The sequence below is a fragment of the Anarhichas minor genome, unplaced genomic scaffold (assembly GCF_050575085.1).
Source record: "Anarhichas minor isolate MPS153535 unplaced genomic scaffold, ASM5057508v1 ptg000021l, whole genome shotgun sequence".
NCBI classification, from domain to species: domain Eukaryota; kingdom Metazoa; phylum Chordata; class Actinopteri; order Perciformes; family Anarhichadidae; genus Anarhichas; species Anarhichas minor.
In genome coordinates, this window is record NW_027466467.1 from 8,121,917 (window position 1) to 8,149,842 (window position 27,926).

The following is a 27,926-nucleotide window of genomic DNA, read 5'->3' on the forward strand; positions in this document are numbered from 1 at the left end:
TTCGACATGACCCTGGATATGTCGGAGTATGTAGGCGTGCAGAGGCGGATCGCAGGTAAACTCGAAAACCTGTTATGTGTTATGACTCGAACACTTTGTCTGAGAATTTCTTTCTCCACTTTTTGACACTGCCTTGCTTGAACAACCAACAGTAAATTCCAAAGAGAAACCAAGGAGTTCACACAGCTGGGAAAACGGCTAACATGTAATGCCCTCAGCACCTTTTTGATTTTCCGATTTATACGGCTTTCCAGGCAGTCTGCGGCACACAGAGCTCTCATAGCACTGAGCTGCAAAACTTGGTAACATGAGGTACTGATAGAGAATCTATTTCCTGCAGCCACATGAGGTTTAAATCTCTCTCCCCATGCACAGTTGGTGCTCTTTGATTCAGTGCAGCGATGTCAACACAAGAGCCAAGGTGAAGTACATTGCTGCTGGTAGTCGTTGCAATCCTATGATGATCTATATTGCACTTGAGCAAGCTGTTGCGACGGCTCAGACAACCACATGCAGGATCATACAGAAGCTGAGGTCAGGCAGTGGAAGGTAGTGGAGTTTTAGTTGAGGATGAAACTATGAAATCCTAGATTGCAACTCTTAGTCATTCCTTTTTGCATATTCCTCTGTGTCTTTCTCATCAAAGAACAACATACAAAGGGAGCAAAATAAGTTTATTTAAAAGCCTGAATATAGAACAACAAATACTGTTATGAGTGCAGCATTTCCATGTTTGCTTGGTGCTTAAAGGGAAAATTCAGCCCCTTTTAATGTGGATGCCCAATCAGTGTTGATGGTGAATGTAGGCAATGAAGCAATACATTCCTGAGTGCCTGCTTTATTGACCGAGAAAGAGTTATCTTGCTCATAGAGCTGTACCTGCAGTGCCTGCATGCACCAGGATGCATTAAGTGCAAACCACTGTTGCCCAGCCAAAACATAGTGTAGACGAGTTGCACCTATACTTATGCGGGTAATAAAATAAAAACTCCATAGTCCCAACCAGCGTCAACCAAGACTGCAACAACTCTTAATTATTTTCCACATTGTCGACAGCATGGCATTACAGCTTCATTCCTTCCATTTTTACCTTTCACAATAAAAGCCCAACGAAACTCAGTATTTTAGTTTATCTGCGGGATCCTGAAAAAAGTCTCCAGCACCTTAGTCGACCTGAGGAGTAAAACTTGAATACGTAGTTAGTAACGCACACTGGCTCTCCGTCGGAGATGGCATCCAACAAAAACTCCCTCCACACTCACATTTATTGTAGCAGAATGATTCACTTTCTGTTGGCATTAGAGTGCAATTTGAGCAAAGGCACCACCAGTCAGTGTTTTCTTGCTGCAGCCCAGCCTCTGGAGTGTCCCTGCCTGACATTTCCTCCTCGCTGCAGCTGCCGCAGGTCAGGTTTGTTCACTGCTGCATTTCTCCGGTGGTATACCTTGACTGAATACGGCTGATTATCCGTGTCAGCTCTAAAATCTATCCTTGACCATAACATCTTCTTTACTCCTGTTTTTGGGAAGCCATTTTTGCTGTTTGAAACCTAAGTCATTTGCAATACAAGCAAAGAGACGAAAGAGGTCGTTTTTACTACATTTTATTTACACAATGGAAATTTCTCTAAGCGGCATCGAGAGCACGGGCCCCCATGCTGGGGATTTAAGCTGAAGTAGTTTGTAGTTCTTCCTTGCCTCCAGCTACATCACTGGATGCAGGAAGTACAACAGATTTTGCAGCAGGAGAACTTCGCTTTCTCTGTCAAAACAGCATGCATTTTGGAATTTATTGCCTAAATCGACTACATTCACCATCAACACTGATTGGACATCCACATTAAAAAAGTGACACATTTCTCTTTTAAGAATTATAAGAGAAACTTTATACATTTTGAATTGACCTGCTGTAAACATGCGTCATTATTTCTTCACAGGAGAGCGCAAACAGAAGATTCTCTGTAGCAGAGAGTCAGACAGGGTGGTGGTGTCAGACCAGAGGTGTCACGGTACGGCTAAACCTGCTGTCATCACCGAGTCCTGTAACACTGAATGTGAACTCAGGTTTGTATTACCAACCAGCCTTAAGTGGCTTTTATGAACCATTAGATAATTATTTTGTCACTTGGTCATTTACGAATACTGACATGGATTTTCTCCATCACCCTTGATGCAGGTGGCACGTGGCTCGTAAGAGCGAGTGCACAGCTCAGTGCGGCCTGGGTTATCGTACCCTGGAAATATACTGTGCCAAAATTACCCGTGCAGATGGTAAAACCCAGAAGGTTGACGACCGCTACTGTAGCGGTCAGCGCAAGCCTGATGACAAGGAAGGTTGCCATGGAGACTGTAACCCGGGTGGCTGGGAGTACTCTCCTTGGTCAGAGGTAAGATTGTCGTAGGGTTAAGGGGGGTTTTGTGTGTGTGAGCATAATCCAGATGTTTGTCAAAGTGTATCATGGGTTGTGTGTGTATGTGTTTACGCTAGCTGAAGTTCAAACGTTTGTACCACAGTGCTCCAAAAGCTGTGGTGGAGGCACCCGCCGCCGAGGGGCAGTGTGTCGAAAGGCAGCCGAGGCTGGCGGCGATGACAGCAAATGCAGTCAAAGGGACAAGACGACAGTCCAGTCCTGCAATGAATTCCTCTGTCCACAATGGAAGACTGGCGAGTGGTCTGAGGTCAGTTCAGCTCTTATTCTCTTTGCCCTGAGAAGAAGGTCTGGTCACATTTAGTGGATTGAGACGATGATAGCATATACGCTTAAAGGCAGGGTTGGTGTTCTAAATCAAATCCTCTGACGAAATAAAAGTGTAAAATCGGTATCTGTGGCTGAGGCTGGACTGCAACAGGCTTGTACAATCATATCATTCGGACCAGGTGTAATGATTGGTCTTTTGACCTGCCTACCTGTGCTTATTCTGCACTCGTTGCTCTTCAGCTCAGTCTTCCACAAGCTGCTAGCTTGACAGCTGTGAGTATCTTGAGAGGAATAATGACTGTCATTTGTGAGTTTCTGTCAAGGCATACTGTTCCATAAGGCTTGTGCATATACATTTGTCGTGAGGAATAATTCAAGGGGTCTATGAAGCTGTGTTTAGTCGATGTAAAGAGAAACAGGGTAAATACTTTAGTTTTCAGCCAGCAGTGATCTGGGTGAAATGTAAATTCCCAGTGCTGATTGTGCATGTCTCAGCTTTGGCAGAGTTACTTCCCTCCTTCCACTATAGTGAGTGTTGGGAAATCACTGATTGCAGGGTAAGATTGTACTTAACTGCTGTACAGTTTACACATTGTAGAGCAAGGAGCTTGCAAAGCTTTGGGTTGCATTCCAGGAATATTTCAGATCTCCCATGTGGTGCTAATAAATACAAACACCTACACTGCACTGTTTACATATGCACTGTACTCACACATAAATAGACACTCTGGCACTGTCTTTTGGTCTATTCCAACTGCTATTTGTTTTGTAATCTGCATATCCTGCGTTCCACACCACCAATTCCTCTGTCATGAACTGAGTTCCAGCAGGCTCAGCGACTGGTAACGACCACTGTCCATGTTATAAAGTGCATAAATATCTATCTCTACAACTTGAAATATTTTCCTTTCAGTGCCTTGTGACATGCGGGAAAGGCTATAAGCACCGTCAGACGTGGTGTCAGTTTGGTGAGGATCATTTAGATGACCGCTTTTGTGGCTCATCTAAGCCGGAGTCGGTGCAGACGTGCCAGCAGCAGGAGTGTGCCTCTTGGCAGGTCGGACCTTGGGGACAGGTGAGTGTTAACAGTGGTGTTACTATTTTTTTGTCCAAGGATGTCAAAAGATTGATCATTTGTGATCCAAAAATATTTGTGAGGAAAGATGGTATGTGCTGATGCAGGGCTACAACTGATGGACAAATCCAGGGGTACTTAATGTGTCATGTTAGATAATTCAATTTGTATTCCAGAACAGATGAAACAGCAGATCACTCTGTTTGGCCTATGATTGTAATTTGTACTGTAAGTCTTAAAGAGAAATTAGGTGTTCTTTCCCAGGATTGGCCCATTGACCTCATGAAATATAATAATCTGAATGTGGTACATCTGTGCTCGATATGTTTTTTCCAAGGCAATGAAGATGCTATTCCAGATATCCTGATCCACAGTTCATATATAGGTAACATAGAAGTCTAATCAGTTGATGAGAAGCACCACAGAGGCTGACGTTAACTATTACTGTTGCTTCTCTGGTGAGTTCTCCCCAGATGTAAACCAAGGGGAAGACATGGATAAGCTAAGCTCATCATATAGCACTGTACCCTTTCTCTCGCCTGTTTAGACACAGAGCACATCTTGCCAATATAAATATACAAACGCTGCGATTGATGTGGGTTGGCGCGTACTTCTACAAAAGCGTTATATAGGGTTATGCATACAGTATATTATGTCTGTGTTTGCAGGCTCAGTCTCATTTGTGTGTGTGCACATTGAACTGAACACCCAAAAATTTGAGATATTTGTGTGCCCCCCATCAGAGGATGTGCGCACGTTAAGGTATATTTGAAGTTGTTTAATGGAGCGTTGTCAAATGGTAGTTGAAGGTGCCGCCACACAAGTTTGACCCTGTTTCATTGGAGGCAGTGAGGCAGAAGAGAGAGTGGGGTAGTACCCTATCTGACTTGGCTACAGTGGAAAAAAGACAAGTGCAATGTATATTAGCAAAGGTTCCTTGTGTATTTGATCTTTGAAACTTATCTGGTTGAAACTTGGATCCAAGGATGTTTGTCGGGGAAGTGGAGGGGTAAAATAGTTTTTTTTTTTATTTGCTTAGCCTGGTTTACAGTTCTTTTTTATTTGTTTGTGTGTGGGAGTGTTTTGCCTCAGTTGAACTGTCAGATCTTTGCTTGCCTTCTTCGTCCATTTCTCCTTTTTCTATTTGGCTCCCTCTTGCTAATGTTCCCCCACCCTCGTTTTTTTCCCTCCTTGAACCCAGTGCACTACCTCATGTGGGCCAGGCTACCAGATGCGAGCGGTGAAGTGTGTAGTTGGCTCTTATGGTGCTGTCATGGATGACACTGATTGTAATGCTGCCACCCGACCCACTGACACACAGGTAAGGAGGCCGTTATCTTCCTTCTTTCCTTGCATCTTTATTTTACTTCTCACAACTGCACACAATCTGTTTCTCTTCCTCACTGTGCGAGCAACAGTTGTTCCACGGTTGAGTGTCAAACTGATTCATACTGTGAGGAGAGAAGGAAGCAAGTCAACACTCAAAACACACACGCACAAACACACACATTTCATTTCCACCTGGTCTCAATAAAGCTATGTTGTCTGATCTACTCTAGAGGCAAAGACAGAGGGGGAGGTTATACAGGCCTCACTATCCCCAAATAGAAACACACAACTCTCAGACAATATCCCCAAAAGAAAGCCAAATTGTTTCAGGATAGTGTTATTCTTCAGAATACTCGTATCTTCATTATTTAAGTGACATTAAAGTCACTACCCACTGGCAACGCATGCAGAGAAAGAGCTCAGGTTAACATGTGGAATTGTTTTTGTTGTCTAAATCTGCTTGTGCATCTGTTTAAGTGCTCCGCACGCACAAAAAGACACGGAAACACCAAAAGAAACCTATTTTGAGCTGAATTAGAGTTTTGTTTGGTCAGCGTGGGGTGTACACCCGTTTCAGAGGGCTGAGCATGCAGGCTCAGTATGGGGCCCCCCCTGTAGGCGCAGCGGCTCTTAATTCCGGTGCCTGGGCCGACAGAGCCAGTGACCCTGAAGCAGTCGCCCAAACTCGTTGTGATTCTAACCAGCCAGCCATGAAGTGGGCCACCAGCCGCTAGCCCCACCAGCCACCAAGCAGGGCTTAGAAAAAAGAAGTGCAGATAAGGAGGAGAGAGGTGGAGGCAAGAGATGCTTTACTCGATGCTTTCACATAAATTGGATACAGGCTGATATATAATAGCATATCATTTATAAAAGCCCTAAAGCGGTAATATAGACACATACACACAAACTCACTTGATCACTCCAAATCATATTTGACCAGTTTATAATTGTAGATTGTGAGTCTGACAGGAAGTGTGCGTAGAGCTACTTTAAGCGCTGCCATGAGGACTGTTTGTCTACGTCAGGAGGAGCAGTGTGGAATGTGGAGCCTGCTCAGAGTCTATGCAACCTGACTAAGGCCCTCATTCCTGGAGATTTGGGGTCAGAGGGCACCAGAGGGCATGGGGGGAGGGGAAAAGAGGAAAGGGCGGAAGGTGAGGGACAAGGGGGTGGATTAGGGGTGGAGTTTACGACCACGCCAGCATGGGCATTGGAGCCCTGAATACCGCTCCACTATGACCTGTTATGACAGGGATCAGGGCTTTATGCTGAGTGGCTTACTGCCACAATCCATAGTTTTAACTGACAGGGCGGACCCTGTTAATGTTGTTTTGGTAAGGTGAGAGGAAAGGGTTGATGGGAAACACAACTACTCTCAAACGTAGAGCTGAAGGAAGACTGTTAATTCATGACTGTTCCATCCCATGTCAGAGGAGCTATCTCTGATATTCATGGTATTTTGTGGTCGGGGACAGATGTTGTTACAGTATATTCATTTTGTTAATCACTGCATGAATGGGTGTATGTGTCCCCCCTTCCACAGGACTGTGAACTGGCCCAGTGTCCCAGCAGCCACCCTGTTCCCCCAGGGACTAAAGTCCCTTCCCACCAGGGCCACAAAACCCAGTGGAGGTTTGGTTCTTGGACCCAGGTTGGTGGTTCTGTCATAAATCTTCAATTTCTTTCTTTTTGTTGGTTTCCAGCTTCTTAAACCTTTCTCCTCTCCACAACAGTGTAGTGCCAGCTGTGGCAAAGGGACACGCATGCGCTATGTGAGTTGTCGTGACAACCAAGGTGGTGTGGCAGAGGAGGCGGCGTGCGCCCACCTACCAAAACCCCCTGCCAGAGAAGTGTGCTCAGTAGTGGCCTGTGGACAGTGGAAGGTGCTGGAATGGACAGTGGTAAGAAAACCAACTGTCATCATTTATTCAGTTCTATCTGACCCAGTTATAGAATATCTCAAAATTACAATTTAAAGTTGCTGCACCCATATGCTCACCCGATGTTGTAGAGGACAAATAAGTGGACATTTGGAGTCATCCTGTTCAATCACAAAACATTTCCTGCCAGATCTGCATATTGTTATACTGACATGCAGCCCTGTTGATTAGCCTAAATTGTGTGCTGTCATCATTGCCATCCAGATGTTTTTTCCTCTTCTTTTTCACCCACACTGACAATCAGTGTCTGCACACGCTATGTAGATGTTTGTGTGAGCAAAGATGTGGAGACAGGGCGGCAGCTGTAAGTGTGTATCCTAGAGAAGGTGTGTGAGTGTGTGAGTGTGTGAGTGTGTGAGAGAGAGAGAGAGATAGATCATTTGATTGAGGCAAATGTTTCTGGAGCTGGGAGAAACAAGGGGCTGCAATGAGGGGATCCTGTCTTGTTTACAGATGTTTCTCATCAGAGTCCGAGAGTGATGCAGTAGAGCCAGATTGTAGGTCTGGTCACCATACACACACACCCACATATGTACCACCAAGCCAAAGACACTCATTGACCCCCCCCCCAAAAGGAAATAGTTCATCCCCTGGCCAAAATAATATTTCAGAGGCCTATCGCAGCCACAGTCACACTAGATTTACTAACCCAAAGCAAAGTAGCCTTATTCGTCCTGCAGTGATAGAACGCTCCAATATGACAGTTTTGTTATTGATCTTAGAGCATGTACAGCCTACAGTATATTATCCAACATCTCCATTTAGTATCACATCATTTGCATCGACCTACTGTATGTAAAGCCTTCTTACGGTATCTAAAATCATGTGAAATCCATAACATTGTGACAGAGCAGTATAAACCTCTGGACAGTGTAATCCCAGGCGAGGTTTTAAAGTAGACAGCTGTTGCATAAGTATAATAGATCACCTTATGCAAGACAGAAAGTGGACTATGCAAGGGAGGAGCTGAGTGAGACGCCGCCATTAGTGCTTGGCAGAAGCTCTGCCTTGTGTTATTTTCCTTAAAAGAAACATATGCGTGTACTTGGGTCTTTTAAGGAGAGACTGCATTGTCAGCCAGAGCCGTGTCCATTTGCTACATGCCATGTTTAGCTGGAATGAGAGCTGTGTCGGCATCCTCGAAACCAAGTCAAACTTTCAGTTGGTGTTGGACCCTGGCAAGAATAAGCCTTGTTTTATTTAAGGCCCAGAAAGGAGCGTTTCCACTTTGGTGGCATCTGTATGTAGCTGACAATGTAGTTCTGCTGGCCCCTTCTGGTTTTGGCCTTCAGTTTAGGTCTGCGAGACCTGTAGTGTTTGGTGCCCCCTCGGGCTGCTCTGTCCTCGGCCTTGCTTGTCCCTCTGTCTGTAGTGCTTCCGGGCGAGGTTTCCCAGATCCTTGCTTCACATCATGCAATAATGACCATTACTTCAAATGTGTGTTTGAATGTCTATGTTTGTTTGCATCTGGATGCAAATGCATTTAAACTCTTGACCGATCTCTTTATTCACTGTATGTGTGTGTGTGTGTTTTTAGTGCTCAGTTACCTGTGGCCAGGGAAAGACGACACGGCAGGTACTGTGCGTCACCTACAGTGACCAAGAACTGAATGCTAATGAGTGTGACCCAGACGATCGTCCTTCCACAGAGCAGGACTGTGCTATGTCTCAATGCCCGTCCCGCTCCAGTGAATCCCAACCTTTCCCGTCCTTACCAAATGGCAGCACTAGGAATAGCCTGCCCGGCAGCCAATCCCACCAGTGGCGGACTGGACCCTGGGGCGCGGTAAGGCATCTTACTCACAGCAGCATTGCATTTCTGGGGGCTGACATCTAAAATGTTGTGCTTAATCTTGTTCAACCAAACCATCAGCTAAAACAATAGAAGTCCAGAGAAGATTTTAGCAAGTGGGCAAATGAGACATGTAGAAATCGGGAGTCTACCCAGAAGGAATAGTTTGATTTTTTGGAAAAATGCGCTTATTCTCTTTGTTCTCTTGCCAAGAGTTAGATGAGAAGGTAGATACCACTTTCATGTCTGTACAGTAGATACGATGCTACAGGTAACAGATTAAACAAATATGCGATAACACTGACGATAACATTAATTAGTGAGCTTTGCATGGGAGTGGTATAGATCTTCACCTAGCTCACAGAAAGAATGTTAAGTGTAGTTGATTTAAGGTGTCATAACTAAATTTGTCCTCATAATACCGTCTATGTTCTGTGTTTCTTGTGTTGGGATGGTTGAATCACTAATGTTAATTGTTAAGTCCAGCAATCATCATCATACAAAGTGGCCTAGTGGTTATAGCTGTCACAACATTGGCAGTTTGATTCCCGTACTCCCTACATGTATCACTGATACCAAACAGTGACATAAACCTAAAGAACTTAATTTCCGAATCTCAACATATGAGTAACATAACATAGTTTGAATCCTGGCTGAAGCCCAAATTGCTTCAGAAGCTGTGGCTCTGGTGCATGAATGTGTGTTAATGATTAGTCCTGATGGGCAAGCGGCACCTTGAATAGTAGCCCCTGCCATGTGTGTGTTCGTTTACCATTGCCAATTGCTAATAAGAGTTTGTCAACTAGTTATGTACTCCCTATCATGAGTTTTGTAACCTGATGCAGACTTTTACAAAACCTGACCCTCATGTCATGAGGCTTTGTGTACCCACAATATATGCCTCGTAGTGCACAATGATTTGTGACGTGTACTGTTAACAAACTAGCGATTTCTTTATGTAGTCAAGACACATTCATTTAAAGCTTTGCAGCTGGATGTTTTACTTTAGTATGTCATCATGTCTTAATGAAATGTAAAGAAATATGCATTATTTAACCTATAGGAATTATTTACACCTATTTGTGAGAACCATGTATTTGACAGTGTGCACTCTCCACTCTCTGTACAACAGTGCTCCAGCACATGTGCAGGAGGTTTCCAGCGGCGTGTAGTAGTGTGCCAGGATGAGAACGGCTACCCTGCCAACAGCTGTGAGGATCGCAGCCGGCCCAATGAGCAACGGTCCTGTGAGTCCGGGCCGTGTCCGCAATGGATCTATGGCAACTGGGGAGAGGTAAGACAGACACCACTTTACTACTGTTTACATCATATTACAGTTTACCAAGTCTCCTTGACAGATACTGGTCTAGTTTAGAGAGAAAACTTGTAAACTGAGGGATGTTCATCTGTGTTTGAATGAATACTTGCTTAGTGCGTTTTTTTTTTTTTTTGAAAATGCATTAGAACTCATTGTCAGGCTCACATTTTCCATGCCTCACACAAGACAGATCTATTTTAGCATGAACAAAAATGGCCCTAATTTTTTCTCAATAGTCAAAAACCTTTTCCCCCATACCCATCTGTAAAACACAACCTCTCCTTCTGCTGTCTTCAGTGCACCAAGCCATGTGGAGGTGGGATAAAGACGAGGCTGGTGGCGTGTCAGCGTCCAAACGGCGAGCGCTTCAATGATCTGAGCTGCGAGATCCATGACAAGCCACCAGATCGTGAGCAGTGCAATACTCAGCCGTGCCCGTCTAGCCCCAACTGGAGCACAGACCCATGGAGCTCGGTACGCTCGTAAAAAATACTCTATACCTTGTTTTTCAACTTCTCATGTTTTTTTTTCAAATACCTGTTGTCTTACTCTTTCAAAAAAATGGTCTTAAAAGAGGCTTTGACTTTGGTGCTTTCTGCCCTGGAGAAATTACACTCCTGCTTCTTTACTTCTACTTTTAACCTCCTCCACTTCCCGCTCCCTCTCTGGTGCCTGCGATTGGTCAACATTTCTTCAAGACATTTGGAAAGTTAATTTCTGCTGTGCTTTAAATGGCAAAGATTTGCTCACTAGCAATATGCCAAAAAAAAGTACTGTCAAAATACTTCAGTGACAGCTGTGACCACAAGAACATTTTTGTCAGTCCTAGTTACCATAAACTGTTGTTGAGCCTTGTATTAGTATTTGAAAAGTTCAGGATCACTTTGTATCACAATCAAAGATAGTTTTGTAAAATATTGTTTTTAAAGATAATTTATTAAGATTTTTTTTTTTCCTTTTTATCTTTTGTATATAGCATTAACTTTTAAAGGTGATTTATTTTGTGTCTCAGCTCTTTGTATTCGCACATTTAGCCAATCTTTGTTCATATGCAAATACTGATGAATGTTTTTGTATATCAGGAATATACAGTACGATGCCTTGTTCTTTTATTATCCAAAGAATGGCCCATAATATCCAAATATGTGGTGCTACACAATGTAGTCTGTGTTCTGTTATGAACTGTAAAAGCACCACCTTACATAGGACTGTATTTGGGCTGTGTACTATATATATACATCTTTGTACTATATACATCTTTGAAATGGCTATTGTATCAAGAATTCAATTTGTCTCAAGGCACATGTGTTTTTTTTAGAGAAGTTACTAATCTTATTTAGACACTTTATTTTACAGTTTATGTATTAACCCTACGCTATGAAACAAACAGTGGTGTTGCCCCAAAACAACATTAACGCATGAATATGGTGACTCAAAAGTTCCTGAAACGTCCAGTATCGGTAGTAAACACCAGCAAACAGCAGCTGTACTAGCACTGTGAAATAAAATGTCTCACTGAGTTTGTGGTAATTAGTACTAATAGCCATTGTATTCCAGTTTGGCAGAGGGTTTTGACCCAGTTTTCTTAGTGTGGCCAAAACAATAGGTTTAAAGCTCTCTGCTCCAAAAGTGCTTGATATGAGTGTATTTATATTGTGTTAGTTAATGTTCTCTTTGTACAGTAAGTACTAGGAGTTGCTAAATATGCTATGCTCAACAATACCTCATTTGGAACAGAACACGACTCAACTAGCCATTAAACTAACCTACACTACAGCGGTGCTTTGGCCAAACAAGGGAGATATAAGATATCGAAAAATGAACCATCATATTTTTGGTCGGTTAGGTGTTTATTGTGGCACATTGCTTTTTGGTGCTGCCTTTTTCTGTACTTTTTATTTCTTTCCATGAGCAGGTAGTGGATTGATTAAAGTGTATCACAGATTTGATGAAATAATGTTGAATTGTTCGAATGTCAACCTGCTCAACCTTTTAAGGGAATGAGCTGATAAAATGTTGTACTTTGAACATGTCATATCTGTGACCACAGGGGAAGTATATAGTTTTTTTGTATCCAGCGCTCTCACTCGGAGCCAACCTAATGTGTCTACCTCAGTCTCTGTTATGATTGCCCCCCTGCCGTATCTTTCTCTCCCTTGCACTGGAGGGATTTTGGCTGGCTAAGATTAAGCATGAGTTGTTGCGACTACCCAGTGCAGTTAATGGTCCTAAACACAGATCCAGGGTGTGTGTGTCATCTCCCACCTTGTAACACTCAACTGTCCTGTTGAGGACAGTGAAAACTGATCCAGAATCTGTGGTTAGGGGCAACTTTTGCCTGCAGCCCGCCCAGTTGACTCCTCCTGGTCATAAATGTCTGTACTGGCATCACACCTTATTTTAAGGGCCTGTTAACGCAGCAGTACCTTTTTTTTCCCTTTACGACACATAATCTACTAATGACAACTATCGCTTGTAATGACTCCCATGTGTGTGATTGTAAGGTAGCATATAATCAAATCTAGGTTGAATCAGTGAAAGTAAACACGGTATAAACACAGCACATTCTATCATTGCTCTTCAGTTTCACTGTTCTGCCTCAGCAGTTTGACTCCTTGTGGTCATTCCTCTTGGTGCATATAGCAGTACAGATCAAACATCGTATCAACAGGCTCTTGAAATAAGCATAATTGTATGTCTCTTATTCACAAATGGCAGTATTAGTTTGTGTTTCAAGAAGATTTCTGTATATTTATGTAATTACTTGTATTTATTGTTACTTCATATAATGTTATGTCAATATTTAATTTTTTTTATGGATTTGTTGGATTTCTGTTCATTTCCAGAAAAGGTTACGATTAAAGTGAAATAGAGGTACTATCAAAGGCTTTTTTCATTCTTATTTTCGCAATATATTTTGGTAACGGCGACCGCGACACACAGCGTAATAATGTACCATTACAGTAGGTTCGCGGGAACAATATATGAAATTAGGAAACAAGTGGGTAACAACCTGGATAACTATTCTACTCTTGAGACCTACCATGTGACCTACTGAGCAACAAACCTGGATGTTTGGGGGGAACATGGAAGTGTTGAGTTCTGTAGCATTTTATCAATCGGCTGTGATTTATTTAAGAATTTCCTTATAGCACAAACTACATATTTGGGTCATTTCATGAGTTTCAGTGTCAACACGTCTTTTCTAACAGCAAACTAACTTCAAACTATTTACACTTGCGTCCAAAACTGATCAGCCCTAATGCCTGTACCACAGGCAAACCAATTTTGTACTTTTAGAAGTTCCCAGATTGTTAGCTCCTGCTTTGTCTTAACTTTACATCTTGTTCACTTGTATCTACGTGTTTGTAACCATATGTACTGTACTGGTACACAGCGCAAAATGTACGCTGTCGATTTGAAACAATTGTGCTGTATGTTGTGGGCCGTAATCTAAAGCGTTATCAACATTGTTTCCCCGTGCAGTGAGCAGGTCACTGCAAACAAAGAAAAAGGAAAAGAATAACTTGCAACTCCGTGGCAACTTACACAGACTGGTTGTCCAAATAAGAAAAAACTGAAGCAAGTACCAACCACTAACAAACATTCACTACGCCAATAGCGTTGCTGCTTGCAGCATTGTAGTCCTGCTGCCAAGCCCTGTAGTGAAGTATTTAACTCGAGATTAACAACTCCTGCTTTATGGTAATTTTACTGTGTGTTTGTGGATAAGAAGGCTTCCTATATTATTTAGTGTTTTACCTTTGACTTCAGCGAAAAGATTCAAAAAGACAGGGCTGGCAAATAGCCTGTCAAGCAGCCCTCCCTGCCAGTCTATTCAACAGGGTGTCTTTCATGAATGAAAACACACAAATCACTGAGCAATATCCTTGTTATTTGAAGTGGTCAGGGCCTCTGCTGACCTCTTTTATCGTCTGTGTCAAGAGTTCAAAGCCCTTTCCATGAAAGGTAAATCTTTGTCCAATGTGTGACAGTGCCTTAGTTTACCTCCCATTTAACTTACTGTGTTCATTCACTCTTAATGCCTACCCCGACTTTTTCTGGGACGCCTGGTGACGTGTGCTTCGCTATGAAGTTGCCAGTGCCCTTTGCCCCTCTGTCAGGCCCCTCTACTCTGGCCCCTCTACTAATGCAAGTTGATGACGGTGTACCAATATGGGGGCCAGTGACAGTGACTTGAATGAGGGGAGCCGTCAGCAAGACAATGCAGTGGGGAATTGGTGGGTCATGGGTCATGTTTGATCTGGGGAGGGGCCCCTTCCCGGTTCATCCCATCAGCACAGACTTCTTGGAAACTGCTTTGATCCCATGGGGGGAAAAAAACAACAAAACAGTTGAATAGGATTCCCAAAAACTATGCTGACATTAATAAGTGGTTTATTTAGGGGGCGTTTCATTTCAGGTTGCGCTTACCGATGCTTTGCTTGTCTGGATTCTTATATCTAAAAAGGCATGATTTAAAATATGCATTTTGTCTGTGTATTGTAATTATTGCCCTTTGAACTGTGTTGGGAAGGCAGTTCAAACTGATCTGACTGGTGTTTGACACTTTAAAATCCACGTAGCATTATGGGGAATGCATTTATATATCACGGACAAAGCGCTTGGTTCAACTTGGTTCAGTTGATTCATCGTGTTGGCATGATGACAGAAGGAGGCAGGGATCGAACTACCAACCCTGTGATTAATGGAGCACCTGCTCTACCGCCTGCAAATATAACTGATACAAATAAAATTGTTTATATTGTGTATTTATTGTATGATGAAGCAGGAAATATTCATGCATGTGTGAGCAGTGACATTTGTATTAGGGAACTGCTCTGGATAGCTACAGGAACCCGCAGCATTTGTGGGAAAAGTTAATGGGGGGATCATGTACTGATACACATGCTGTATTAATTTGACCCCTTTGTTCAGATTCTAAAGGAATTCTGAAGGCATTTTAGCACATTACAACAGCAGGAAAGCCCTTGTAAAAAAAAAAAGTATATAAAACTCTGTGAGGAATGACTTGATGTTTGAACATAACAGTCTGGAAGACTGCCTTAGATCGTAAATGCTTTCCTTTAATGACTTGAACCTTTCCTGGGAAGCTTAGTTTCTCCTCTGATGACCCGCTTACTCTCCATGGTTCAGTTTACGCAAATGTGTGAACTTATATTGTGTTCATGTCAGGCGATAACATTAAAAATACGATCTCTGTTGTCAGTGGTGGTATTGATAATAGGAGAACTGTCAGTGACTTGTTACATCAATCACGAAGTTTTCTACTCGTGTGCTATGATTCATCATGGGAAGTGCTGTTCCAAAGACATATAACCAACACAGTCAGTCATTTTATTTGAAATTGAGACAATATCCACGTAAAATTCACACAATTGATTTGACTCATTTTCTTTATTTCTTGGCATAAAAACAAACAAAATAATACTTTTTTCATCTTTTTTGATTGACATCACCAACAACGTGAGTAACTCCAATAATCTAGCACATTCCAAAATGGGAATAAGCACTTTATTAGCCCCTCCTTTCGTGAGCCTTCCTCCCCCTGAATGAGGTGAGAGGTCGCAGCATGTTCCTGTCTCCTACAGTCCCTTGCTGGTCAGGACAGCGCCACACGCTGCGCCGCATACTCGTTCAACTCTCAGCCTTGTCGCTTCCCATCCATCCTCACATGCAACGCCCCCTGTGATTATCCGAGCACAGTCCAGCCCTTCTCCACTCCCTCTTGCAACGTTACTGTGGGTGTGTCTGCGACTGCCCGTCACACCGAGTTAAACTCCCAGTAACTCTGTGAACCCGGAGGTGAAACAAACTTCTGCCGGGGTGATTGGGCCCGCTTTGCCATTGGACTAGTTAACCACGTGGAACTCTCGTATCACTTTTTTTTGTTTTGTTCAAAAAACATCCAAAAAGGCTGTGCAGTCATCTACTTTTTTATCATGCAGATTCTGATTCAATTAAGTCAGACATCCAACCAATTATATGCATTATGAATCCCAATAATGCTTTTTGCCAACCAAATAAATTTCATTGCTTTGGAGTGTGCACTTTTTTTTTGCAGTTGCACTTTTAACACATAACATACCTTTTGATTTCAATTTCACTTGTTCTTTCCTTTGACATCTTGCAGTGCTCCGCCTCCTGTGGAAGAGGGTTCAAGTCGCGTAAGGTGGGCTGTGCGACCGGGTCAGGCCGCCTTGTCCCAGAGGAAAACTGCAAGCATCTGTCCTCCAAACCCAGCAAGCAGAGGCGCTGCAGACGTGGCCGATGTCCCAAGTGGAAGACTGGCAACTGGGGAGAGGTTAGGACTCTTTGACCCCGCTATAAAAGACTCCTCTACCACTCTTGTTCTCACGCTGCCACACATGTAAGCTCTCTCTTTCCACTTTAATGCTTACCAGCTTGCTGCAGATGTGTGAAAACATCTGCAGCAATGACTGGGTTTATGCAGCATGCCAGGCCACTAACTAAGGCAGGGTGCTTTTACACATCACATGGTGGTTTGCACCGCAGGCCTGGGGCGGCTGCTGACAGAGGTTTTGAGGTATGGCTGCGACTTTACCGTAAGTGTGACAGCAGTGGGGATGTGCACTCCTCTCCTTGATCTAAGCTTAATTTATGTTAAGACAAGCCAATGTCAATCTACCCTTCTCATCTCTATATTTTCTCTTCTTACTAACCCTTTTATCCTCCCTCTAACTGTTGCTCTTTCTCCCACTGATCACTTTTCAGATCGCTTTTTTCTCTCTTTCACTTTTTTTCCTCTATGTTTCCCGAATGGGAACCACATGGTAGTCTTTTCTTTGAATGCCCTACTAAAGATGCCAGACACACTCACAACCTGCACCTGGGCTGCTGGAGAGACGGTCTGGTGCCTGTTCGCTTTTTCGTTCCCTCCCGTCACTCTCTATTTCCCCTCTTTTTCTCGCTGTCTTTTCTCATGTCCTCTTTTTCTGAACTCACGCCAGTGGCCAAGAGTCCAAGCACACAGCCACATCTGAGCTTTTCAGAGAGGATGTGCGTCGGCTCTAAACAGCTGTGGAGCAGGACACATACCAGGAGAGATTAATACTCCACACAGGCTCCAAGTAAAGCATGGTTACCCATGATGCAGCAGGCTGCCTAGTGGTTCAAATGCGGAAACGGCATGGCAGATAATACACAATGAAATATGGATAGCTGTGTCACATATGAACAGATATGTTAATATGTCTGTATTTGTATGGATGTAGAAAAACAGGAACCTGAGCTCGATCATCGGGCATGTTTATCACTTAATGCTCCCTTAACCTGCAAAAATAGGATCACTTTTGATGCTGCTCTCAGTCTAACTCATTTACAAATGCACAGAAACTCAAACATTGTGTCAGTCATACTTTGTGTTGTTGTACCCAAAAGAAAACTTCTCTTCAAAGCTACACAAGTTATCACTTATTATGTATATATTATGCCATTCATTAGCTTCACAATAACATCAGTGCAGCGCAGGTTGCTCAGAATCATCTGTTGAAAAGAGACACAAGATAGTTCCTGTTTAATGTTACCTCCAAACGCATGGAAACAAAGTTTTAAGCTGAAAAAGGAAAATGTATGCATTGCTTATACCGTATGATTTTTTAGTCATCTGGGTTAATGGAATAGGTAGAAAACAAAACTGATTGTCAATCTTTGTGTTTTTTACTTTATGCATTATAGTATATATATAAACAGTTCCAACTTGAATTTCTTCACATTTCTGTAAAAAACAACATCAATTAATATAAACCATATACCTTAAATATGAACATGGAGGCATTGTTGCAGCTATTTAATCATTACATGTTATTTCCCTGATAGTACTCTTTATGCCAAGCCCTGTGTGTAAGGCATTGTGTCGTTCAATTAAGAGTTGCAATGCCACTGTCTCATTCTTTGTTTAGAAAATAGAAGACATTTACATCTTTAAACATCTAATTCAGTATTGGCCACTTCTAGACAGAATGTGCATAATTACTTGAAGAGTCCTAAAAAAAACTAAAAAAAGGGTGAAGGAACACAAAGTGACAACGAACACAAATCAATAGACACAATAAATTGAAATATATTGCCTTCCATAAATGCTGCCGTCAATCTTAATACAAAATAAAACAAGTATCCATTAGCTAGCAAACAAGTGAGAAATAACCTGCCACTAATTAGTGGAGCTCACGAGGCTTAATGGATATCGCGATAGTCATACTATTACAGGACTATAAGTCGATTATTTGATATGCAGTTAAACAATAAACTCATACTGAGTAGTAAAGGTTGATATATGCACGTTTTCAAAGTACTTATCTGTCCTCCGTTCAGTGTTCAGCATCGTGTGGCGACGGCATCCAGCAGCGGGAGGTGCTCTGCCCGGTCGGAGACCGACGGAGCCCGCTAGAGACCGGCTGTTCCAAGCGCTCCCGACCGGCGTCCAGCCAGAGCTGCCGGGTCGCTGACTGCAGCTCTCGGTACCGGTGGAGAGAAGGAGACTGGCAGACGGTAAGCTGCACCGTGCTGAAGAGCAGGGCAACCTGTGCGCTGAAGAAAGTAGTTTCTCCACCGGGCGAGGATGAATCTGCTCAGTCATGTCTCAAGTGTGAGTCGGCTGCTTTCAGTCAGGAGGCACTGCAGTCAGGAGGGGAGGAGGGGAGCTGCTGCTGCTGCTGCTGCATGGCCCTTATGAAAATCAGATGATCGGTTTTTTTCCAAGACAGCCGAAGCCTCGGTGTAAAATTGTTAATTCCTGACTTAATGCTGATTGGCTAGTTCGCTTTTATAGATGAAGTTGGGAAGTCTGAAAAGTGAATGTAAGCAGGCTACATGGAAAGTAAATGCGCACCTGTTACCTAAACATCAACTCGCTTCTACATGCTGCCACTTAAAGATTTGTTTAACCTACTCAGTCAGTGTCGTATTATGAGTGATGTGTATACATGAACACGCACTACTTTCTGCCAAAGTTGCAACAGATTCTGTTAGTCCCTATGAGAGATTGGTCTGTATTTTTATTTTATTTAATCACTTTTCTTTAAAGAAAAATCCGGCTTTACGCCGGTTAAAAGTGGGCGGTTCTCAGTTGAAAATAAGTGATGTGGCATACAGCTGTGCAGGACTCAGGATTTAACTGTTTGAATCAAAATGTGATGACAGATTTGGGGTTGTTTGCTTATTTATTTTTTAATTGAACTTTTATTAGCAGTACCTAATTATTTCTCTCTGCCAACTTTAGATTGTATGATTATTCAATCATGACAATTTTATGTTATTGAGAAATTGAGATACAACCACATTTGCAAGGGACTTAAAAGTACAAAGTACAAACTTATATTCAAGCATAATTGAATATTAATTTAGAAAAAGTGTATAATATTGCTATCTATCTTTTATCTGCTCTCAACTCAAAGTTAAGGAGTCTTATAGCTTGATAGAATTGCAGTCTAGGCTATAATTATCGGTGCATACCTGCTGATCAACATTCAGCCATTTTCTATAGGATAGAGGACATATCCTTGTTGGGATTGTTAGGCAGCTGCAGCAGGAGTTCCTTCTTGTGTTCAAGTGATGTTGAATGTAGGTCACTGAGCAGCATGAAGTGTGTCCTCGGAAAGGAGAGTCTAATTAATCTGGGGAAGTGTTTGGAGCTCTCTGCCTGGGTGTTCCAATTAACAGCTGGATGTAATTACAACAGTTCACCTAGCACGGGTTAACATGCCTATATGTTTTATACACTTTATACACTGTGGCGTCGACCCTTAGACTGTTTATAAGAACTGTATGTTGTCACTGTGACGTCACCCGTGGGTTTGTGGACTGCCGTTTTGAAGCCTTGAGTTAAGCATTTTGGTCATTGGCATTTTGGCTTTTTGCAACCAGAAGTGACACGCAGAGGTGGAAATAAGTACAACTGAATGCTGAATAAGATATATTTAGGCAAAATTGTTATGATTAACTTTCATGAACTGAAAACACACTGTAAAAGGGTTAAAGTTGTAAGTCGAAAACACGGACAACTCCCAGACCAGGTACAAGGTAGCCACACCCCAAAGCATACCGCGCTTTATCTTATATTTTACTCTAAATGGGACAATAATTTGCTAAATGAACATCATGCTGTATGGAATTAAGATTTGAAACTAGCGATTGAGACCATAAGCTCATCTTTGCTAAAGTTAATTATAGTGAGGAGTAGGGTCACTTTCTCATAGACTTCTATGCAATCATTTTTGTTTTTACAACCAGAGGAGTCGCCCCTGATGGCCATTAAAAAGAAAGCATATTTAAGGCATGTCAGCACTGGCTTCACTTTTCAGACCCAGAGGTTGCCGCCTGAGTCAATCTCCTCAAATAGCTTTTTTCTATAGACCTAGAATTAAATATTTGTTGTTACAGCTTTGTCTACCGTTGATATAACTAAAACATACTGAAACTCAGGCAGCCGTCATGCAGGGTAAGTTTCATTCGTGCATGGTACAGCAGCACAGCTCACTATAGCAGTTCCAGGTATTTAAGTTGTTTGACATTGAAGATATTAAGAGTGATGAAGACCAGCTGCAGTCGGCTGCATCAGAGTGTTTCTGACGCAAGTGGAAGCCTCTCTAAAATGCTTAATTCTCAACTTACGTCTCTTGCCGAGGTTGATTTGATAGGTCAAAACTCTCATGGGGCTACTCTTTACTTGTATTATTTAGTTCTCATGTAAACATGTGCAGTGGCAACCACCAGAGAAAACTTTTTTTTTTCCAGTCAGGAAGATGTCTGCTGCGCTGTGTTTGGCTGCTTGTTGTGCCTGTTGCCGCTCCTGCTTGTCCTGGCTCTATTTGTCCTGTATGATGTGTAAGCCACTATGATCTATGATGTTATGCCGGAGACATGCAGCTTCGTCTCCCCCCGAAACCAAACGACCGGTCCAGTCTCATGAACTGCCTTGAGAACATGTAGTTTTGAATGGCCACAAAACGTCCTACAGCTGAATGAAAGCAAGTCAAGAATTTATTTTAAGGTACTCCTGTTTGTCTTAAAAGCCCTAGATGAGCAGCTGACCCCCTCTTTTATCGCAGACCTCCTAACCTGTTAAGGTCCCTCAGGTCGGCTGACTTCTCCCTCGCATTTGAATCCTCTTAATGTGGCTGATTCTTGATTTGTGATTGATTGATTTAACCTGTCCAACCTGGGTTGGAAACATATCTCATATGGGGTCGATGTGGATGTGAAAGGGTAAACACACATTTCTACAATCACCATTAGATTATTACAACCTTACAGTAGATATTTTCTGCTTCCAATCCTCTCAACCATGTATTCTGCTCTCGTTAATCACAGAGAAATTAGTCTAGGGACTATGTTTTGCATGTCTTTCCAGATGCAGCTCTGTTTAGAAAATCTGCAGTGTTTATATTAGGTCTGGTCTAATTTGTGGTTTAGCTGTGATGTGAGAGACTGATATGAATGGGTCAAACTCAGGTGTACCACACAAGTTTTATCTATAAAACATCGAGATAGTGGGTGTCTGGGTCTTAGTAAATAACTCATTCGTTGGTCAGAAGCATCGACCGTATTGTGATATTCTTCTCTTTTGGGGCGCAGTGTGCAGTCGCTTACTGCTACTAAATTTTGGCTCTGACCTTTCCTCAGACGCATTGTTGGCATGGACTGTAAACTGTTTCGGGAGTTAGAAGTTGTGAAATATCTTATTGGGACTTGGCCATGTCCTCAGCTCAGGTTTTTCTGCTCACCAGCACTGTGCTTTCCTCCCAGCTGTTATCTACTGTTTTGACATCTTCACGCTGTAGTTCCATGTGGTGAAGGCACTGCTTCATGAGAAGACGCAGATCTCAAACTGTTCATCCTTGCTCTTCCTTTGCATTGATTCCTTACGTTGATGATTTTTGAGAATCCCTACTTTAAAATCTTGTAGTTGCACATGCAGCCTCCTGTTTGCTGCTGGATAGATGTGCATACAGTAATTAAGTCTACTTTAATCAAAAGAAAAACTCTTTTTTCACTACCACTAATTTTCGTAAAAGGCCAGTGTCTTCTTGTGTCCATTACAGTGCAGTAAGTCGTGTGGAGCGGGCCACCGACGACGGGCCTTGCTGTGTGTGGACCACAACCAGCAGGCGGTCCATGAGATGTACTGTGTGAACCAGATCAGACCTCCAGACATGGAGAGCTGTAACACCCATGCCTGTGAATTGATCTGGATCACAGGGGAATGGACTGAGGTGAGAGCCAAATAAGCAATGACGTAGTCCCACTAAAGGCTGTGATATCTTAATTGTAATGAGTCAGTTTTCTCTGAATAGGAAATACTTTACTCTTCAAAAAGACCATTCATGTGAATCACCATCTTAAAATCCAGTGGTGCGGAAATGACAGAAATCACCCATGTTTCCTGTGTGGAGTACTGTTATTATTTCATGGCGGTGATTTATTCTCTCCTCCAGTGCTCAGCCAGCTGTGGACAGGGCTACCGCCGGCGTCTGATCTCCTGCAGCGAGGTGCATGTGGAGAATGACAACTATGAATATGGCCATCAGTCTTTGTCTAACTGCCCCGGGACCCCCCCTGAGAGCTACATGCCTTGTAATTTGGACCCGTGCCCGCTGCCACAGGAGTGGAGGGTTGGAATCTGGGGAGCGGTGAGCGAGTCCATGGTTCTTAATGTTGTCCAGTCATTTATCAGTGTGTTGTCAAGGCGGAGCATGCATGTTTGTAGTCTTAGTTTCCTAAAATATAACCATCACAAAATAGATGAAGTTGTGATTTATCACAGATTGAATGTCACAATATTAAATGCAAATCAAACAGGTCTTCTCTATGTATATGTGACTAATGTAACTTTTTTTTATTGGGGCCACTTTGAAGATAGAACTGCTGCCATGACTGTCATCCACAAGTTTTGTTTTCACACTGTCATTCACACTGTCATGGTTCTCCTCCTCCCCTCCAGTGTTCACCGAGCTGTGGTGATGGAGTGATGGAGAGGACGGTGCAGTGCGTGTCAGCAGATGGTCAGCAAAGCAACAGGTGTTCTCAAGACGCCATGCCAGAGGCTAGGGAAGTCTGCAGAAAGCCAAGCTGTGAGTACTGCGAGGCTAACAGGCTACTTGAATGCACCCAGTATTCGGTATGGCTTGTCTTGTCATCTCAGAGATTTGGCCTTTAGTGAAGTATTTATGGTCCGAGGCAATCATCACAGATTCACTGTATTTAAGATGAGGCATCACAGAGTGAGTTCATTTTCGATTTTCTTTGATTTGATGCTGTGATTTACCACATTTGACTTAACTTCTGAAATTTCTGTTTGCATGCTTGCACACATGTGTGCATAAAGCCTGATTTCCTGTCATGTCTTAATTATTTTCTAGCATAATACACTCTTATACCTGTTTATTTCTACTTCTCTTGTGTCTCCAAGGCCATTTGCCTTCTAGCTGTCAAGACGTCCAAAGCATGAGCGGCCCGCTCCCAGACAGCGAACACTTTCTCAATATTCAAGGAAAGGCACTCAAGGTGAGATTATATGATCTTTTTGACATAGCAGGTTTTATTTACGAGGGGAGAGGTACAATTGACATTCTGATTACATGTTGCTGTCCTGTTGTGACTGTGTATGTGTATGTACAAGGTTGCAAAAAGATGCAGCATATTTCATAACACACAGTTTAAGAGGGAATTCTTTGACTGCTTTCAAAATTACTTTGAATGATTAGGTCGTCTGTAGGGATTGTCGGCACTGTAACATCCTCTATTCTAATCTTTTTCCTCACCTCCTCACCGACATTATTGTTTTTCCATTCCTAATCTGCACTTCTTCTCTGCTTTTCTGTTGTTTCTTTACCATCCTACCACCTCCGCCCCTTTCCTTCACCCTTGGTTCCCTACTTCTCCTCCCTCTGGATACCACCTCTCCTTTTCCTCCTCCGCCCTTTTCCTCCTCAGGTCTACTGTGCAGGAATGCAGACAGAGACTCCACAGGAGTACATCACCTTGACGACGGGTGAAGGGGATAATTTTTCAGAGATCTTTGGCTTCAGGTAAACAGCTAACAGGATAACAATGGGAATAGCCTATTTCATTTCAAACTCCAGCTGACTCCTGGCAGTGTTTTCTTTTGTCTGTAGAATGAAGAAATTCCATGGAAGTGTTAAGTTGAGCTACGGTATTTTCTGTGTGTTTGTGTTTCCCAGACTCAATGACCCCACCCAGTGTCCAGCCAATGACTCCAGAAGAGAGGATTGTGACTGTCGGAGAGACTACACCGCCGCTGGCATCACCACCTTCTCCAAAGTCCGCCTGGACCTCAGCAAGATGGACATCGTCAGTGAGTGGCTCTCACACACACACACACACACACACACACACACCCATACAACAGCATCCTTTGCCGGCATTAACTCTACATTACTCTCAAATAAGAACTTCCTTTGCCATTTAATTATGTCCATGCTCACGAGGGTTAATGGGCTCAAGATGTCACAATTACAAGGCTTGAGGGAATTAAATGGGACTGCTCTAAGTAGACGAAATTATACTGATATTACCATAAGGCTGACCCCAAAACTAAGGCTGGATTTAGACCAGTTAAATAACACGAGAATTATGTCAGATGTAAGCTCTCATTAGAAAAGTTCACCTGAACTTCCGGTAGCAGTATTTGTCACATCATACTTGATTAACTTGTTGGTTTATCTTGTCACTCAGCTACAGATTGGCAGTTTGCTGTCACCCTTGAGGGCAAGAGTGTTCCATTTGCTACAGCTGGAGACTGTTACAGTGCCGCACGTTGTCCACAGGTGAGAACAACAGCAGCTGTTAAATAAATGACGGGAAGGGAAATTAAACCTTTGTCACTGCAGACTGTAGACTTAGTCACAGTAGGTAATGTAACTAATACCATTAGTGATGGCTCAGGTCTTTTTAAGTGTCCTAGTAAGCCATTTCATTGAGCTATCCTGCTCTGGAACAGACTTAAATGCTTTGCCGTCATTATTAGTGTTTTTGTTTCAGATCGTGCCTATGTGTTCCATGAAAATGTCCCAAATTATCATTAATTGATAAGAAAAAGTTGATCTTTTCTCTCCGTTCTCATGTATTCTTTGACATTGCTATGATACATTTCTATGGGATAACTTATTTATATATATTCTCTTTCTCCGTCTCTTCTTTCAGGGCCGGTTCAGGATCAACCTCTCGGGAACAGGTTTGAAAGTGGCTGAGGACTCCTCGTGGATCTCCCAGGGCAACTATGCAGTGGCTGATATACGAAAATCACAGGTATTGGCAATACGTTACATATGTACATGTCCATATTCTGTGAAAACTCCCCAAATTACAGCAAACTTCAAATAAGTGGTCTTAAAGAATTTGAGTACACCCTTAAAAAAATGTGAAAGATGAATAACTCTCATGATAGTCCCTCATTCATTCATGATGACATACCGATATATATTCGATGAGGTCCTGGTCAGCTTGTTAAAATAGTTACATAGTATCATACATTGTTCTGTAACTCTTTTAAATTCACTTCCTCATCCTCTCTGTTGAGTTACCTCTTTTCCTCCATCCCTCCCTCCACTATTTCTCCTCTCTGCATGTCCTCCTGGCTTCAGAGCTATTAGTGGGCATACTCCCAAGTGGGTTCTGTATTCACAGCTCCACTTCTCCCCATAACCTTGCTGAGAAAGGACCCTTATTGGGCAGCTGCTCTCTCAAGTGCCCCCCCCCCCCCCACACTCCTCTTTTGAAATAGAGATCAAGAAGGAGAGTGCATTTTGGTAAGGTGAAAACAGGAGGCAGTTGTGATGCCAAAAAAGTGTTCACAGTCTGATACACCCATAGTCAGCGGGCCCACTGTGTGCACTAGAGGCAGTTTAAATAAAGCCAGGTTGTGAGAGTGGGACGTGGAGAGCACTCCAGAGGAGATCAGTCAAACCACTCACTGCACGCTGTGGCTTTCATGTCGTGGGATCGTGCTTTTGTCGTACACGTCTGATGCAATTTCCTTTTTGTTTCTAGATGTTTGGACGAAACCGTCCCATTATGCTGCATGTGATTACCCAATGCAATCAATCCTGGGGACAACATGCCTGGTGGGCCTCAGTTTTTGTGTGCCTTTTTGAAAAGGGAAAGCTAATATTAGAGCCACCAAAACAACCCCGCTGCAAAAACCTTTCAAAGCAATGTTTTTTGTTTTACACTGACAGTTCAGATCAGTGATAGGGGAGAGTGCTTCATCAAAACGTTTCTTCATCACAGGACAGAGAAATTCAAGCAAGCTGTGACCCTGAAAAAAGTTCTCATATGTATATACATATTTTGTATACGTTTTTCTCATAGTCTTCATCAGTATGATTATATCACAGCAGCTAGCTGATGTTATTCCTCTTGTGTTCACAGGATGGCAGCAGAGTGTCAGGAATGTGCGGAGGCTACTGCGGTAAATGCACACCGTCCTCTAGCTCCAGTCTGCCTGTGACAGTGGAGTAGATCTGACACCATCAAACAGGTCTGGGATGCATTTTTAACATGACAACAATACTTTTCAATTATACGAGGCACAATCTGTAATCCAAATAACGACAAGACCACCAAAATTCAAAACACTTGAGAGGAACCTGCTGTAACACCCAAACTGATGAGGCCTTATTAGATGTACACAACTCCTCAACTAAACTATAATAGTATTTGTGTTATTCATGTTTTTAATGCTCATAAGGGGTGATCTACACCAGTAATGCTTGTAAAACAAAGGAATAAACCAGGCTTATATTTTCAGTCAACTGAATATCAAGTATTTCATATTACAGAACTGTAGTCTGCATTTCTGTTCAGTGAATACACATCTTCCTTTGTGCTTTTAATGAGTTACTAACTGAGTGTTAATGTAGCTGGCATGTGTTTTTTTCTCAGCATCTATTTCCGTTCATCCTCGGCATTCCTCTTCATACTCATTGTGTCAAGACGTCCCTCCTCTTTGGTGCTACCGGTTAAACCCACCATGACCTCACATGTGTGTATAATAGTGTAAATGAATCTGGTGTAAGTATTGTACATAGCAGGTTAGAAACGTCTTATTTATTGTACTCTCTCCATTTATTTTTGTATTGTAACATAATTTGTTTTGTTGTCAGTAGCGAACACCACACAGTTGCCATTTCTTCAATTTTTTGCCAGAATGTGCCTTCCAATTTTGACATTTGCCATTTGTACTTTGTGGTACTGACACTACTCCACACTGCCTGTGTTACAGCCATGTGTTTCTTTTTAGATCAATGTATTAAGTTGAGGCATTCTAATAATGGTAATGTTGTTATGGTCACTGGACCTGTTCATATTCAGGGAGGTGTCTCCCATCAGTGGATCATTTTTAAAACCGTTATCCTTTCAGGCAACATATATGTTGGACACATGCACAGGTGCGAAGTGTAACTGGAGTCCACTTGTATAGCATGTACCGTTGACCAGCTCCTTTAGAGGACTTCTTGGTTTAAATCAACATCAGTATCATTCTAAGACTTCTGAGACGTTCACTCATACACAAACACACTGTAGTAGCCTGGAACACAAACACAATTGAACAAACTACCGGATACAAGAGCTGGGGAGATTATGTTGCCAGACATCAGAGAGAACCAAGTTCCTCTATGTGGGTGCATATCTCTCAGGTAGTGTGCAGTGACCAAGGAGAGCCATTAGCCTTTAGCTTTCGCAGAGCAGACAGGTTATCTTATCTGGAGGAA

General features: G+C 42.6%; 1 protein-coding gene across 1 annotated transcript in view; it reads left to right on the forward strand.

The window, feature by feature from the left end:
- adamts9 (ADAM metallopeptidase with thrombospondin type 1 motif, 9) overlaps nucleotides 1-26,673 on the forward strand; it is a 41,248-nt gene extending 14,575 nt beyond the window's left edge. The window contains exons 19-39 of the mRNA XM_076095841.1: nucleotides 1,937-2,063; nucleotides 2,176-2,386; nucleotides 2,514-2,678; nucleotides 3,612-3,773; nucleotides 4,975-5,094; nucleotides 6,646-6,753; nucleotides 6,836-7,003; nucleotides 8,580-8,828; nucleotides 9,967-10,128; nucleotides 10,450-10,626; nucleotides 16,307-16,477; nucleotides 18,508-18,684; nucleotides 22,236-22,406; nucleotides 22,629-22,823; nucleotides 23,135-23,264; nucleotides 23,603-23,697; nucleotides 24,127-24,221; nucleotides 24,375-24,508; nucleotides 24,889-24,980; nucleotides 25,357-25,461; nucleotides 26,584-26,673. Coding sequence (XP_075951956.1) covers nucleotides 1,937-2,063; nucleotides 2,176-2,386; nucleotides 2,514-2,678; nucleotides 3,612-3,773; nucleotides 4,975-5,094; nucleotides 6,646-6,753; nucleotides 6,836-7,003; nucleotides 8,580-8,828; nucleotides 9,967-10,128; nucleotides 10,450-10,626; nucleotides 16,307-16,477; nucleotides 18,508-18,684; nucleotides 22,236-22,406; nucleotides 22,629-22,823; nucleotides 23,135-23,264; nucleotides 23,603-23,697; nucleotides 24,127-24,221; nucleotides 24,375-24,508; nucleotides 24,889-24,980; nucleotides 25,357-25,461; nucleotides 26,584-26,673 — 3,104 coding nt within the window. The remainder of the gene's footprint in view (nucleotides 1-1,936; nucleotides 2,064-2,175; nucleotides 2,387-2,513; nucleotides 2,679-3,611; nucleotides 3,774-4,974; nucleotides 5,095-6,645; nucleotides 6,754-6,835; nucleotides 7,004-8,579; nucleotides 8,829-9,966; nucleotides 10,129-10,449; nucleotides 10,627-16,306; nucleotides 16,478-18,507; nucleotides 18,685-22,235; nucleotides 22,407-22,628; nucleotides 22,824-23,134; nucleotides 23,265-23,602; nucleotides 23,698-24,126; nucleotides 24,222-24,374; nucleotides 24,509-24,888; nucleotides 24,981-25,356; nucleotides 25,462-26,583) is intronic.
- The last annotated feature ends 1,253 nt before the right edge of the window (nucleotides 26,674-27,926 follow it).